Source organism: Lepidochelys kempii, chromosome 9 (genome assembly GCF_965140265.1).
Source record: "Lepidochelys kempii isolate rLepKem1 chromosome 9, rLepKem1.hap2, whole genome shotgun sequence".
NCBI lineage: Eukaryota > Metazoa > Chordata > Testudines > Cheloniidae > Lepidochelys > Lepidochelys kempii.
Window position 1 is genome coordinate 72,240,865 of NC_133264.1, and position 12,114 is coordinate 72,252,978.

The 12,114-nt window shown below is 44.9% G+C and overlaps 1 protein-coding gene across 1 annotated transcript; it reads left to right on the top strand.

Annotated features, from left to right (window-relative positions):
* Window positions 1-384: 384 nt before the first annotated feature.
* Window positions 385-2,156, top strand: LOC140916943 (uncharacterized). The gene is made up of 2 exons (XM_073358838.1): window positions 385-1,029; window positions 1,618-2,156. Exons 1-2 carry the CDS (start codon window positions 447-449, stop codon window positions 2,136-2,138), a joined length of 1,104 nt encoding a protein of 367 aa, XP_073214939.1. The 5' UTR covers window positions 385-446; the 3' UTR covers window positions 2,139-2,156.
* The last annotated feature ends 9,958 nt before the right edge of the window (window positions 2,157-12,114 follow it).

Here is a 12,114-nt window from a genome sequence, read left to right on the forward strand (position 1 = left end):
TAACCAGTTCTCAATCCTTGAAAGGATCTTCCCTCTTATCCCATGACAACTTAATTTACATAAGAGCCTTTGGTGAGGGACTTTGTCAAAGCCCTGGTCTACACTAGGACTTTAGGTCGAATTTAGCAGCGTTAAATCGATTTAAACCTGCACCCGTCCACACAATGAAGCCCTTTATTTCGACTTAAAGGGCTCTTAAAATCGATTTCCTTACTCCACCCCTGACAAGTGGATTAGCACTTAAATCGACGTTGCCGGCTCGAATTTGGGGTACTGTGGACACAATTCGATGGTATTGGCCTCCGGGAGCTATCCCAGAGTGCTCCATTCTGACCGCTCTGGACAGCACTCTCAACTCAGATGCACTGGCCAGGTAGACAGGAAAAGAACCGCGAACTTTTGAATCTCATTTCCTGTTTGGCCAGAGTGGCAAGCTGCAGGTGACCATGCAGAGCTCATCAGCACAGGTGACCATGATGGAGTCCCAGAATCGCAAAAGAGCTCCAGCATGGACCGAACGGGAGGTACGGGATCTGATCGCTGTTTGGGGAGAGGAATCCGTGCTATCAGAACTCTGTTCCAGTTTTCGAAATGCCAAAACCTTTGTCAAAATCTCCCAGGGCATGAAGGACAGAGGCCATAACAGGGACCCGAAGCAGTGCCGCGTGAAACTGAAGGAGCTGAGGCAAGCCTACCAGAAAACCAGAGAGGCGAACAGCCGCTCTGGGTCAGAGCCCCAAACATGCCGCTTCTATGATGAGCTGCATGCCATTTTAGGGGGTTCAGCCACCACTACCCCAGCCGTGTTGTTTGACTCCTTCAATGGAGATGGAGGCAATACGGAAGTAGGTTTTGGGGACGAAGAAGATGATGATGAGGAGGAGGTTGTAGATAGCTCACAGCAAGCAAGCGGAGAAACCGGTTTTCCCGACAGCCAGGAACTGTTTCTCACCCTAGACCTGGAGCCAGTACCCCCCGAACCCACCCAAGGCTGCCTCCTGGACCCAGCAGACGGAGAAGGGACCTCTGGTGAGTGTACCTTTTAAAATGCTATACATGGTTTAAAAGCAAGCATGTGAAAGGATTACTTTGCCCTGGCATTTGCGGTTCTCCTAGATGTAGTCCTAAAGCCTTTGCAAAAGGTTTCTGGGGAGGGCAGCCTTATTTTGTCCTTCATGGTAGGACACTTTACCACTCCAGGCCAGTAACACATACTCGGGAATCACTGTAGAACAAAGCATTGCAGTGTATGTTTGCTGGCATTCAACCAAAATCCGTTCTTTATCTCTCTGTGTTATCCTCAGGAGAGTGAGATATAATTCATGGTCACCTGGTTGAAATAGAGTGCTTTTCTTCAGGGGACACTCAGAGGAGCCCATTCCTGCTGGGCTGTTTGCCTGTGGCTAAACTGAAATGTTCCCCGCTGTTAGCCACAGGGAGGGGGGAAGGTTGAGGGGGTAGTCACGCGGTGGGAGGAGGCAAAATGCGACCTTGTAACGAAAGCACCTGTGCTATGTATGTAATGTTAACAGCAAGGTTTACCCTGAAAGAGTGTAGCGACTGTTTTATAAAATGTGTCTTTTTAAATACCGCTGTCCCTTTTTTTTTCTCCACCAGCTGCATGTGTTTCAATGATCACAGGATCTTCTCCTTCCCAGAGGCTAGTGAAGCTTAGAAAGAAAAAAAAACGCACTCGCGATGAAATGTTCTCCGAGCTCATGCTGTCCTCCCACACTGACAGAGCACAGACGAATGCGTGGAGGCAAATAATGTCAGAGTGCAGGAAAGCACAAAATGACCGGGAGGAGAGGTGGCGGGCTGAAGAGAGTAAGTGGCGGGCTGAAGACAGGGCTGAAGCTCAAATGTGGCGGCAGCGTGATGAGAGGAGGCAGGATTCAATGCTGAGGCTGCTGCAGGACCAAACCAGTATGCTCCAGTGTATGGTTGAGCTGCAGCAAAGGCAGCTGGAGCACAGACTGCCACTGCTGCCCCTCTGTAACCAACCGCCCTCCTCCCCAAGTTCCATAGCCTCCACACCCAGATGCCCAAGAACGCGGTGGGGGGGCCTCCGGCCAACCAGCCACTCCACCACAGAGGATTGCCCAAAAAAAAGAAGGCTGTCATTCAATAAATTTTAAAGTTGTAAACTTTTAAAGTGCTGCGCTTAAAGTGCTGTGCGGCATTTTCCTTCCCTCCTCCACCACCCCTCCTGGGATACCTTGGTCGTCATCTCCCTATTTGTGTGATGAATGAATAACGAATGCATGACTGTGAAGCAGCAATGACTTTATTGCCTCTGCAAGCAATGATTAAAGGGAGGAGGGGAGGGTGGTTAGCTTACAGGGAAGTAGAGTGAACCAAGGGGCGGGGGGTTTCATCATGGAGAAACAAACAGAACTTTCACACCGTAGCCTGGCCAGTCATGAAACTGGTTTTCAAAGCTTCTCTGATGCGTACCGCGCCCTCCTGAGCTCTTCTAACCGCCCTGGTGTCTGGCTGCGCGTAACCAGCAGCTAGGCGATTTGCCTCAACCTCCCAACCCGCCATAAACGTCTCCCCCTTACTCTTACAGATATTGTGGAGCACACAGCAAGCAGTAATAACAGTGGGAATATTGGTTTCGCTGAGGTCTAAGCGAGTCAGTAAACTGCACCAGCGTGCCTTTAAACGTCCAAATGCACATTCTACCACCATTCTGCACTTGCTCAGCCTGTAGTTGAACAGCTCCTGACTACTGTCCAGGCTGCCTGTGTACGGCTTCATGAGCCATGGCATTAAGGGGTAGGCTGGGTCCCCAAGGATACATATAGGCATTTCAACATCCCCAACAGTTATTTTCTGGTCTGGGAATAAAGTCCCTTCCTGCAGCTTTTGAAACAGACCAGAGTTCCTGAAGATGCGAGCATCATGCACCTTTCCCGGCCATCCCACGTTGATGTTGGTGAAACGTCCCTTGTGATCCACCAGAGCTTGCAGCACTATCGAAAAGTACCCCTTGCGGTTTATGTACTCGGTGGCTTGGTGCTCCGGTGCCAAGATAGGGATATGGGTTCCGTCTATAGCCCCACCACAGTTAGGGAATCCCATTGCAGCAAAGCCATCCACTATGACCTGCACATTTCCCAGGGTCACTACCCTTGATATCAGCAGATCTTTGATTGCGTGAGCTACTTGCATCACAGCAGCCCCCACAGTAGATTTGCCCACTCCAAATTGATTCCCAACTGACCGGTAGCTGTCTGGCGTTGCAAGCTTCCACAGGGCTATCGCCACTCGCTTCTCAACTGTGAGGGCTGCTCTCATCTTGGTATTCATGCGCTTCAGGGCAGGGGAAAGCAAGTCACAAAGTTCCATGAAAGTGCCCCTACGCATGCGAAAGTTTCGCAGCCACTGGGAATCGTCCCAGACCTGCAACACTATGCGGTCCCACCAGTCTGTGCTTGTTTCCCGAGCCCAGAATCGGCGTTCCACAGCATGAACCTGCCCCATTAGCACCATGATGCATGCATTGTCAGGGCCCATGCTTTCAGAGAAATCTGTGTCCATGTCCTGATCACTCACGGGACTGCGCTGACGTCGCCTCCTCGCCCGGTATCGCGTTGCCATGTTCTGGTGCTGCATATACTGCTGGATAATGCGTGTGGTGGTTAATCTGCTCCTAATTGCCAAAATGAGCTCAGCGGCCTCCATGCTTGCCTTGGTATGGCGTCCGCACAGAAAAAAGGCGTGGAACGATTGTCTGCCGTTGCTCTGACGGAGGGAGGGGCGACTGACGACACGGCTTACAGGGTTGGCTTCAGGGAGCTAAAATCAACAAAGGGTGTGCCTGTACATGAAGGAGTATTTCAGGCAGGACTGCACGGAGGGTTCCAATAAGAAATGGTGCACCTAAGTTATCGTTGTTATTGGAACAAGGAGGTTAGCCTGGCCTCTGATTGATACATGGCTAGATTTACCTCGCTGCACCTTCTCTGTGAGTGACTGCAGAGTGATCTAGACAGGGGAGAAGGCAAATGAGTACAAAACAAATCTGGTCTATTTCTTGTTCTGACCCACTCCATCTATCTTTTACATCTTTGGCTGGCAGCAGACGGTGCAGAAGGACTGCATGCCATCCACCTCTCATGGCTGCTCGGCAGAAGATGGTACAGTACGACTGCTAGCCATCTTCATCTCTTGCCTGCCTGGCATAAGATGGTACAATACGACTGCTAGCAATCCTCATCTCTTGCCTGCCTGGCAGAAGATGGTACAGTACGACTGCTAGCAGTCCGTATCGCCTGCCCGCTCACCATAAGACGGTTCAATAGGACTGCAGGACTAAAGAGAATGACCTGGTCAAGTCACTCCAAATTTAGTCCCTGCGCCCATGTCTGCCCAGGCGCTCCCAGCCGACGTGGCCAGGAGCACCTCGGACACGACGAGGACGACTACCAATCGTATTGCACCGTCTGCTGCCAGAAGGCAATGGGTTGCTGCTACTGTGCAGCAAAGCCGTACCGCATCTGCCAGCACCCAGGAGACATAGGGTGACGGTTACCTGAGCTGGCCCCATGCTTGCCGTGGTATGGCGTCTGCACAGGTAACTCATGAAAAAAGGCGCAAAATGATTGTCTGCCCTTGCTTTCACGGAGGGAGGGAGGGAACAGGGGCCTGACGACACGTACCCAGAACCACCCGCGACAATGTTTTAGCCCCATCAGAGTGCTCCATTGTGAGTGCTCTGGACAGCACTCTCAGATGCCCGATTGTTTGCCATTGCTCTGACGCTGGGAGGGGCGCTTACAGGGTTGGCTTCAGGGAGCTAAAATCAACAAAGGGGGTGGCTTTACATCAAGGAGTATTTCAGGCAGGACTTCACGGAGGGTTCCAATAAGAAATGGTGCACCTAAGTTATTGTCCTTATTGGAACAAGAAGGTTAGCCTGGCCTCTCATTGATACATGGCTAGATTTACCTCGCTTCACCTTCTCTGTAAGTGACTGCAGTGTGATCTTGAAGAATGAGTCCCCTAGACAGGGGAGGGGGGGAAGCAAATGAGTACAAAACAAATCTGGTCTATTTCTTGTTTTAATCCACTCCATCTATCTTTTACATCTTTGGCTGGCAGCAGACAGTGCAGAAGGACTGCATGCCATCCACATCTCATGGCTGCTCGGCAGAAGATGGTACAGTACGACTGCTAGCAGTCCGTATCGCCTGCCCGCTCACCATAAGACGGTTCAATAGGACTGACTGCAGGACTAAAGAGAATGACCTGCTCAAGTCACTCCAAATTTAGTCCCTGTGCCCATGTCTGCCCAGGCGCTCCTGATCGACCTCACAGAGGCGACCAGGAGCACCTCAGACATGACGATGACGGCTATCAGTCGTACTGTACCGTCTGCTGCCACAAGGCAAGGGGTTGCTGCTACTGTGTAGCAATGCCGTACCGCGTCTGCCAGCATCCAGGAGACATAGGGTGACGGTTACCTGAGCGGGCTCCATGCTTGCCGTGGTATGGCGTCTGCACAGGTAACTCAGGAAAAAAGGCGCGAAATGATTGTCTGCCCTTGCTTTCACGGGGGGAGGGAGGGTGGGAACGGGGGCCTGACGATATGTACCTAGAACCACCCGCGACAATGTTTTAGCCCCATCAGGCATTGGGATCTCAACCCAGAATTCCAATGGGCAGCGGAGACTGCGGGAACTGTGGGATAGCTGCCCACAGTGCAACGCTCCGGAAGTCGACGCTTGCCTCGGTACTGTGGAAGCGCTCCGCCGAGTTAATGCACTTAATGCACTTAGAGCATTTTCTGTGGGGACACACACACTCGAATATATAAAACCGATTTCTAAAAAACCGACTTCTATAAATTCGACCTAATTTCGTAGTGTAGACATACCCTAAGGCTCACAAGTGTGGGGACTAGTGCCACAGTGGAGGGTGCTTCTGCCCAGGAGGGTTCAGATCTACACACAAAAGCTCCCCTTTGTGTATTCATCTAGAAGGAAGTTTCTTTAGGTTAGGAGTCCTGTATATTTCTTGGCCAGTTAGGGATGGGGAAAGAAGGCCTGGAATGGAAAAATTTGAGAACCACTGGCCTGCATCATTAGAAATAAGATATAATTCTGTAATTACCAATAGTTAATTATGTTGTGAATAGGAGTTTTCAAAGACCAAACCAAATATGAATTGAGAGGTGCTCAAAAAGGGGGGAGAAGGAAAGGAAAGTTAGCCTGAATTAGTGAAAGATTCCAAATGATTGCCAAAAGAAATTTTAAATAAGTTAATTTCACAAAGTCTTACAGCAACGAGAGTATGTTATTTGAAAAAGGAGATATAGAGCTGTCATGCACTCCATTACATTTTCACAACAAGAGAATGTATGTGATTTAAAATATTGCAAGAGGAGTAGAATAACTCTGTAGATGTGTGCTCAGGAACTCCCTTGGCTTCACAAGTAGGATTTTGCTGTAATAAGTGATAATGCAAAATGCATTAGACTTTAGCAGCAGTCGTTCTAGACCACTTGCACAAAGCAAGTAATAGGATTTTCAAATTCTTTCATGTCCAAAAACAATGAGTCCAAGATTTACTTGGCGGGCTTATTAAATGTTTGTAAAAATACCCCCTAAACCTTACTAGTGCTATATCCCCAAGTGTCAGATATTTTCTCATGCACTAATCTTCATTAATTCACTTTAAATTGCATTAAGGATTACAGTATGACTCCAATAAATATTAGTTTGGAGATTCTTTAAACTTTGTCACTTTATGCAAATGATATAACTCCTCAGTAAAATGACCTAATCCAAGATGGTTGCAAATATCCTAGATGCATACCTTTACTTGCCCATCATGAGATAAAACAGGAGTAGTTTAGAAAGACAAATATATAGACTTTTTGAATGCCAGCAATTCTAATGAAAAGCTTTTTCAGTTAAAATATTATATCCTGCTGCTTTAAATTTCAAGTTGTCAAATTATTTTGCTTCCTCTCTTCAGCTGCTCCAGCTAACTATTCTTCTTCCTTTGCCACTGGAAATTCCAAATTTATTTCAGTGTGAGATCTGCTAGCCTTAGTGCTGCAGGATTGAGAACTTTAAAAAAGCCTCCTAGATTGTCTGACCTGCACAGGTCTGCCTTTCTGTCCTGCAAAATGATAGGTAAAGAAATTAGATAGAGGAGCTGTACAACAAAAAGTCCTATCTATGGAAGACTAGGTAGCAGTATGTTACTAGTACCATAAAGATGGCCATTGGGGTGATTAAACAGATCAAAATACATTTTAAAAGTGCTGCCGGCTGATCTAATCTGAGAAGCTATATGCCATTTTTAAAAATTTCCATTGTAATAATTGGCTATATTAATTTATTGTTCATCATAAATGTTTTAAATGACTATACTTAATCTCACTCTGGAGCTTTTTTTTTAAATAGAATAACACTGCCATCTATTGGTATGTTTTATACTTCCCCCCCTCCCCCCAGTCAGTGCAGTATTATATAACATTTATTTTTCTGCTGTAAACTGTGGATAGCACAACAGTAACAAAATGAAAGGCATAGTTTGTTTAAGGAAACAAAGGGTGTGATCCTGAGATATACTGCATACCAACCATTTCTGCTGAAGTGAATGGGACCGACAGGTACTCAGCATCATCTCCTGCAAAACATGTGCAGGTAGGGGAGGAAGGACTTGGTAAGGGTTTCTAGAATCATTTTGTATGTACATGGAGGGAGTGTTAGCAAACTGAGCTGCAGTGGTCCCAGATCTATTGGCTCCCCTAGGGCCTATGATTTGTTTCGTCACATTGATTCCAGGTTACATGGCCTCACTCTTCTGGTTCCAGTGTAGCTGCCCTGCATTCTGGGGCAAAGGCTCTCCAGGATCACAGGCGAGTCGTATCATTACAGAGAATAATGGAATGAAAACACATTCAAATTTGCTGAAATATATTTGAATCTCTCTAAGAAGATTCCAGGAATCTTCACTGTGTGTTACTCTGAAGCCTAAAATATCTACAGAGTCAATGTAAAGCAAAGAGAGCAGTTACAAGCATGGCTGATAACTGATTTTATTTAAAATATCACCAGTTTAAAACATCACTGTGTTTCACAGTCTTTTGCTGCCCGTTTTTTAAGTTCTCAACTGTTTTGACTTTATAAATTAGACCTATGCAACATCAACATATGTATCTATATCATACAAAGAGTCTTAGACCATTGTAATAGCAGATGTAACCAATCACCATCCTTACACCACAAGTAATTTGCATGCAACCATTCCATTGCCTGTACGAGGGAGACTGCACAGATGGTGGCTTATTAGGCAACCTGACTTTGCTTGGGAGATCACAGAATAGGCTGGAGAGCTGGGCAGTATGGAAATACCCTGGTGGAATGGAAGAGAAATGCGGGTCTTCACCAAGAGAGGTGATGGCTGAGCCTAGAGTGGTTGCCTTGGCTGGACCACAAGTAGAAATGTAGGAGCAGTTTCCCTAAACTGTGAGACAGTAATTGTGGGAATGAATGTGACTGAACTAAAAGTCCATTTAAAATCTGAGCTAAAGTTTATGACCTGTTCCTGCAATATTCAACTAGCTCTACTAATTGTATCCTCCTCTGTACAACCATGTTCATGATTTTACATTACAATCAGAATGTTCTTTTCTCTTCATGCCTGGCCTCTGAGGGAGAGAAGACTGAAAAAAGTACTGCTACTGTTTGCAATAATGTTTTAGGGTACATCTTCCCTTCTGGAGATACACCCATGCTAGCTCGAATACAAATAGAAGTGTAGCTGTGGTGGTGTGAGCAGCAGGAGGGGCTAGCCACCCCAGATACAATGCTGTCTGAGACCCTAAGTACATAGTTGAGTGGCTAACCAATCCTGCCGCTCGTATGGCTGCATCTACACCTCTAATTTAAGCACGCTACCCTAATCAGAGCACAGGTATGTCTTCTCAAACTGGATATTACACCTTCCAGCTAGAGTGTAGACATACCATTAGGCTACATTTACCCTTGGAGCTAGGGGTGTGATTCCCAGCTTGTGTAAACATACTTGTGGTAGCTCTCATTGAACTACTGCACTAAAAATAGTAGTGTAGCTGCGGTAGCACAGGCAGCAGCGAGCAGCAGCACACAGGTTAGCCACGGCAAGTACACACCTGCCTGGCCCCATGCGTATGTGCCTGGGGAGGCTAGCCTGCGTTGCCACTCAACACTGCTTGTGCGATCATAACTACATCTCTGTTTTTATTGTGCTCGCGCGATGAAGACTAGCTGAGAATCACATCCCCAGATCCAGGTGAAGATATAGCCTTAAAGGTCAGTGTAGTGTGGTGGTGTTGCTACCTTCAAAACTTACAGTTGACACAGTGTACTCACTCCCTTTTCATTCCTGTCTTGCTCAGATATTTCTTCTTGGCTGGTTTCTTAAATAATGGTCAGAAAATCAGAATGAGATTACAAAATATTCAAAGTGTTGCATGATTGTATTTCAACTGCTCAGATTGTTTTCTGTGATAGTTATACTAGAAGAGAGACTCTTTATGGGTCTGCCATCTTTATTCAACTTCAAATGTGAACCGGTTATAAATTTATTAGGTCTTTTCCTTTATACAATGCAGTCGTACTGAACTTTTTATTTAACTGTTATGAAGTCCTTTCTGCTACACTCAGAAATACTATCAATAGTTGTTTCCATTATTCCCAGTTTCCTCATTCATTCAGTTCAAGGCTTAACTCCGTCATTGAAGCAAATCTTCATAGCAAAATCCTTCATTTCATTTCTACCGCAATATGAACAAAAATCATATTTTTAATAAATTATCCTTATTCAGGTGTACCTCATAAATCTATCCCCTCATCACTATGTGGAAGTGTAGCAGCTCTTTAAAATAATTTTTACATACCTGCCTTTTTACATACCTGAAAGATCTGTCCTGTCATTCTAAAGAACTAATTAATCCAGTTTTTGAGCTTTTATTTATATCATTCACATTTTTCCATATTTTCCAATGTGTAGTTTACATTTCCATTTAGATGCTCCATGTGAATAGACTTTAGAATTGTGATCAGTGAAAGATCAAAGATTCCTTTAATTTTTTCTGTATTTCCTGATCGTTTCCTTGATACAAAGAAGAGCACTGAAACTCTCAGGAAGGGATTTGGTTTTGATGCTGCTGTAAGCAGGAAACCATTTCCATTACAGTTCCCTGGGAACAAGAGTGCAAAGGCAATGCCTATCTGTACAAATGCCTTAGTCTTTTGTTAATGCAGTGTTGTCAATCTTAGTGTATAAAAATCAGAAGTCAGGCATCCAAAAATCAAGAACTTGGCTTAAAAATCATTCCTTTTAAAAATGTATTTTCATATTTATGAGTTCTTATTTGATTTCTGGTTCTTGAGTCTTTAGCTTTCATTGTTAACAAGCTTCTCTCAACAACCATGAGGACTTAAAATTTACTTAAATTAAAACTGAGATTCTCATATAATCACTTGACTCCAGGAGCTGAATCTTTAAGTAAAACTACAAATATGGTGACACTTGTGACATAGTGAGACTTGTGTTTCAGTGCACAGGACATTGCTGCAGCTCTTGAGGCATCCAGAGGCTTGAAAATCTATGATTTTTGCCTATTCCATGCAGCAGGCAAACCCACCCCCTGACAGGATTAGCCCACAGAAATTATACAAATTAAAACTTCTCGGCTGCAGGGCATGACTGTCTTCTGCTCTATAATTGTTCTGCAGTCAGGGGACATGCTCAGCCGGAGATTGTGAATTACTATACTATATTACTGTACTATTTTTAAGGGGAAGTACACATCATACAGTAGGTTTGTTACCTGCCAAGAAATAATTGCTGTAATCCTCCATGTGCCAATATAACTCTTTTGTGTGATACTACTCTCATGTAACTTACTTACTGTTGTGCAGTATGCAACAGCTGAATCTTAACATTGAAGTTCATGGATAGCTGTTTGTTTCCATTTTTTTTCTCATTTATATCATCATTAATGTTGATTTATTCCATTTTTTATTTATTTGAGTTATTTCTACAAAACTCAACACAAATTTTCACTTACTAGCCTCTTTTGCTGAATTAAGTTTATTATTTAATGTTATGAGAAGATATCTGCTTCAGCAAGGTTAATGTATAAATCTCAGAAATAGTTTAACATTGTAAAGAACATTTTAATGTGTTGAGACTACGGTATGAAAAACCAGATTTACAGTAAGGTTATATAATTTTATACCTTAACAGTGTGTGTTTGTTCAATCCTGCTACTATAAGCAGTTTAAAATAAATGGATCTGTGAGCATGGCTGGCTATTATAATTCAGCCTGACCTGCAATAGGAATTTCAGTTTGCCAGCTGACAGTTGATTTCTGTCACCTGCCCAAAGTTTCTGTTATGAAGGAAAAATCCTTTTTGCTCATAACTTTTGCCCATAAATGCTAAAGGCCCTGATTCCACAACCTTCCTTTTAATCATGTGCTATGTTGAGTTGAAGTTTGGTATGGCAAATAACCCTCCCACCGGTCAAAAAGGAGATAAAGAATATCTGTGTTCACAATCAGCCTCCCCCCCCCCCCTTTGTCTTGTCAGGCCTGGAGGCAGGCTTTCAAAAGAAAAACTCGGGCCAGGTGAGGGTCATTCTCTCAAATGAGCTAGAGTTCCCAGACCAGCAAAGGTAGTGGGCTCATTGATGAGGAACAGCTTGAGAGTAAGTACTCCTTTTCTTTATGAGGCTAGTCTATACTCTTTGAGGAAAAAAGATGGGCAGGTTTATTTCTTTTGTTATAATCCCCAGGATTATCTCACAGCCTTTAGCCACACAAGAGGGTGGGTATTGAGACTCCCTGCAAGACTACTTCCCCTTCTTTGTGAGAAGAAGGGGACCTGGACCTCTCGTGGGTCCTGAAACTATTTTATATCCCCCGGAAGGGGGTGGATTTGCTTAGAGGAACAGCCAGGGGGCTAAGCAACAGGACCAGGCCAGAGGACTGTGGTTGCCTAGCGAATGGTGTATGAGGTAAGCAAGAGGCCTGCCTTCACCCCAAAGGGGTAACCTTGAGACCTAATGTAAATAGGATTAAACTCTGCCTTAAAGTGAAGCAT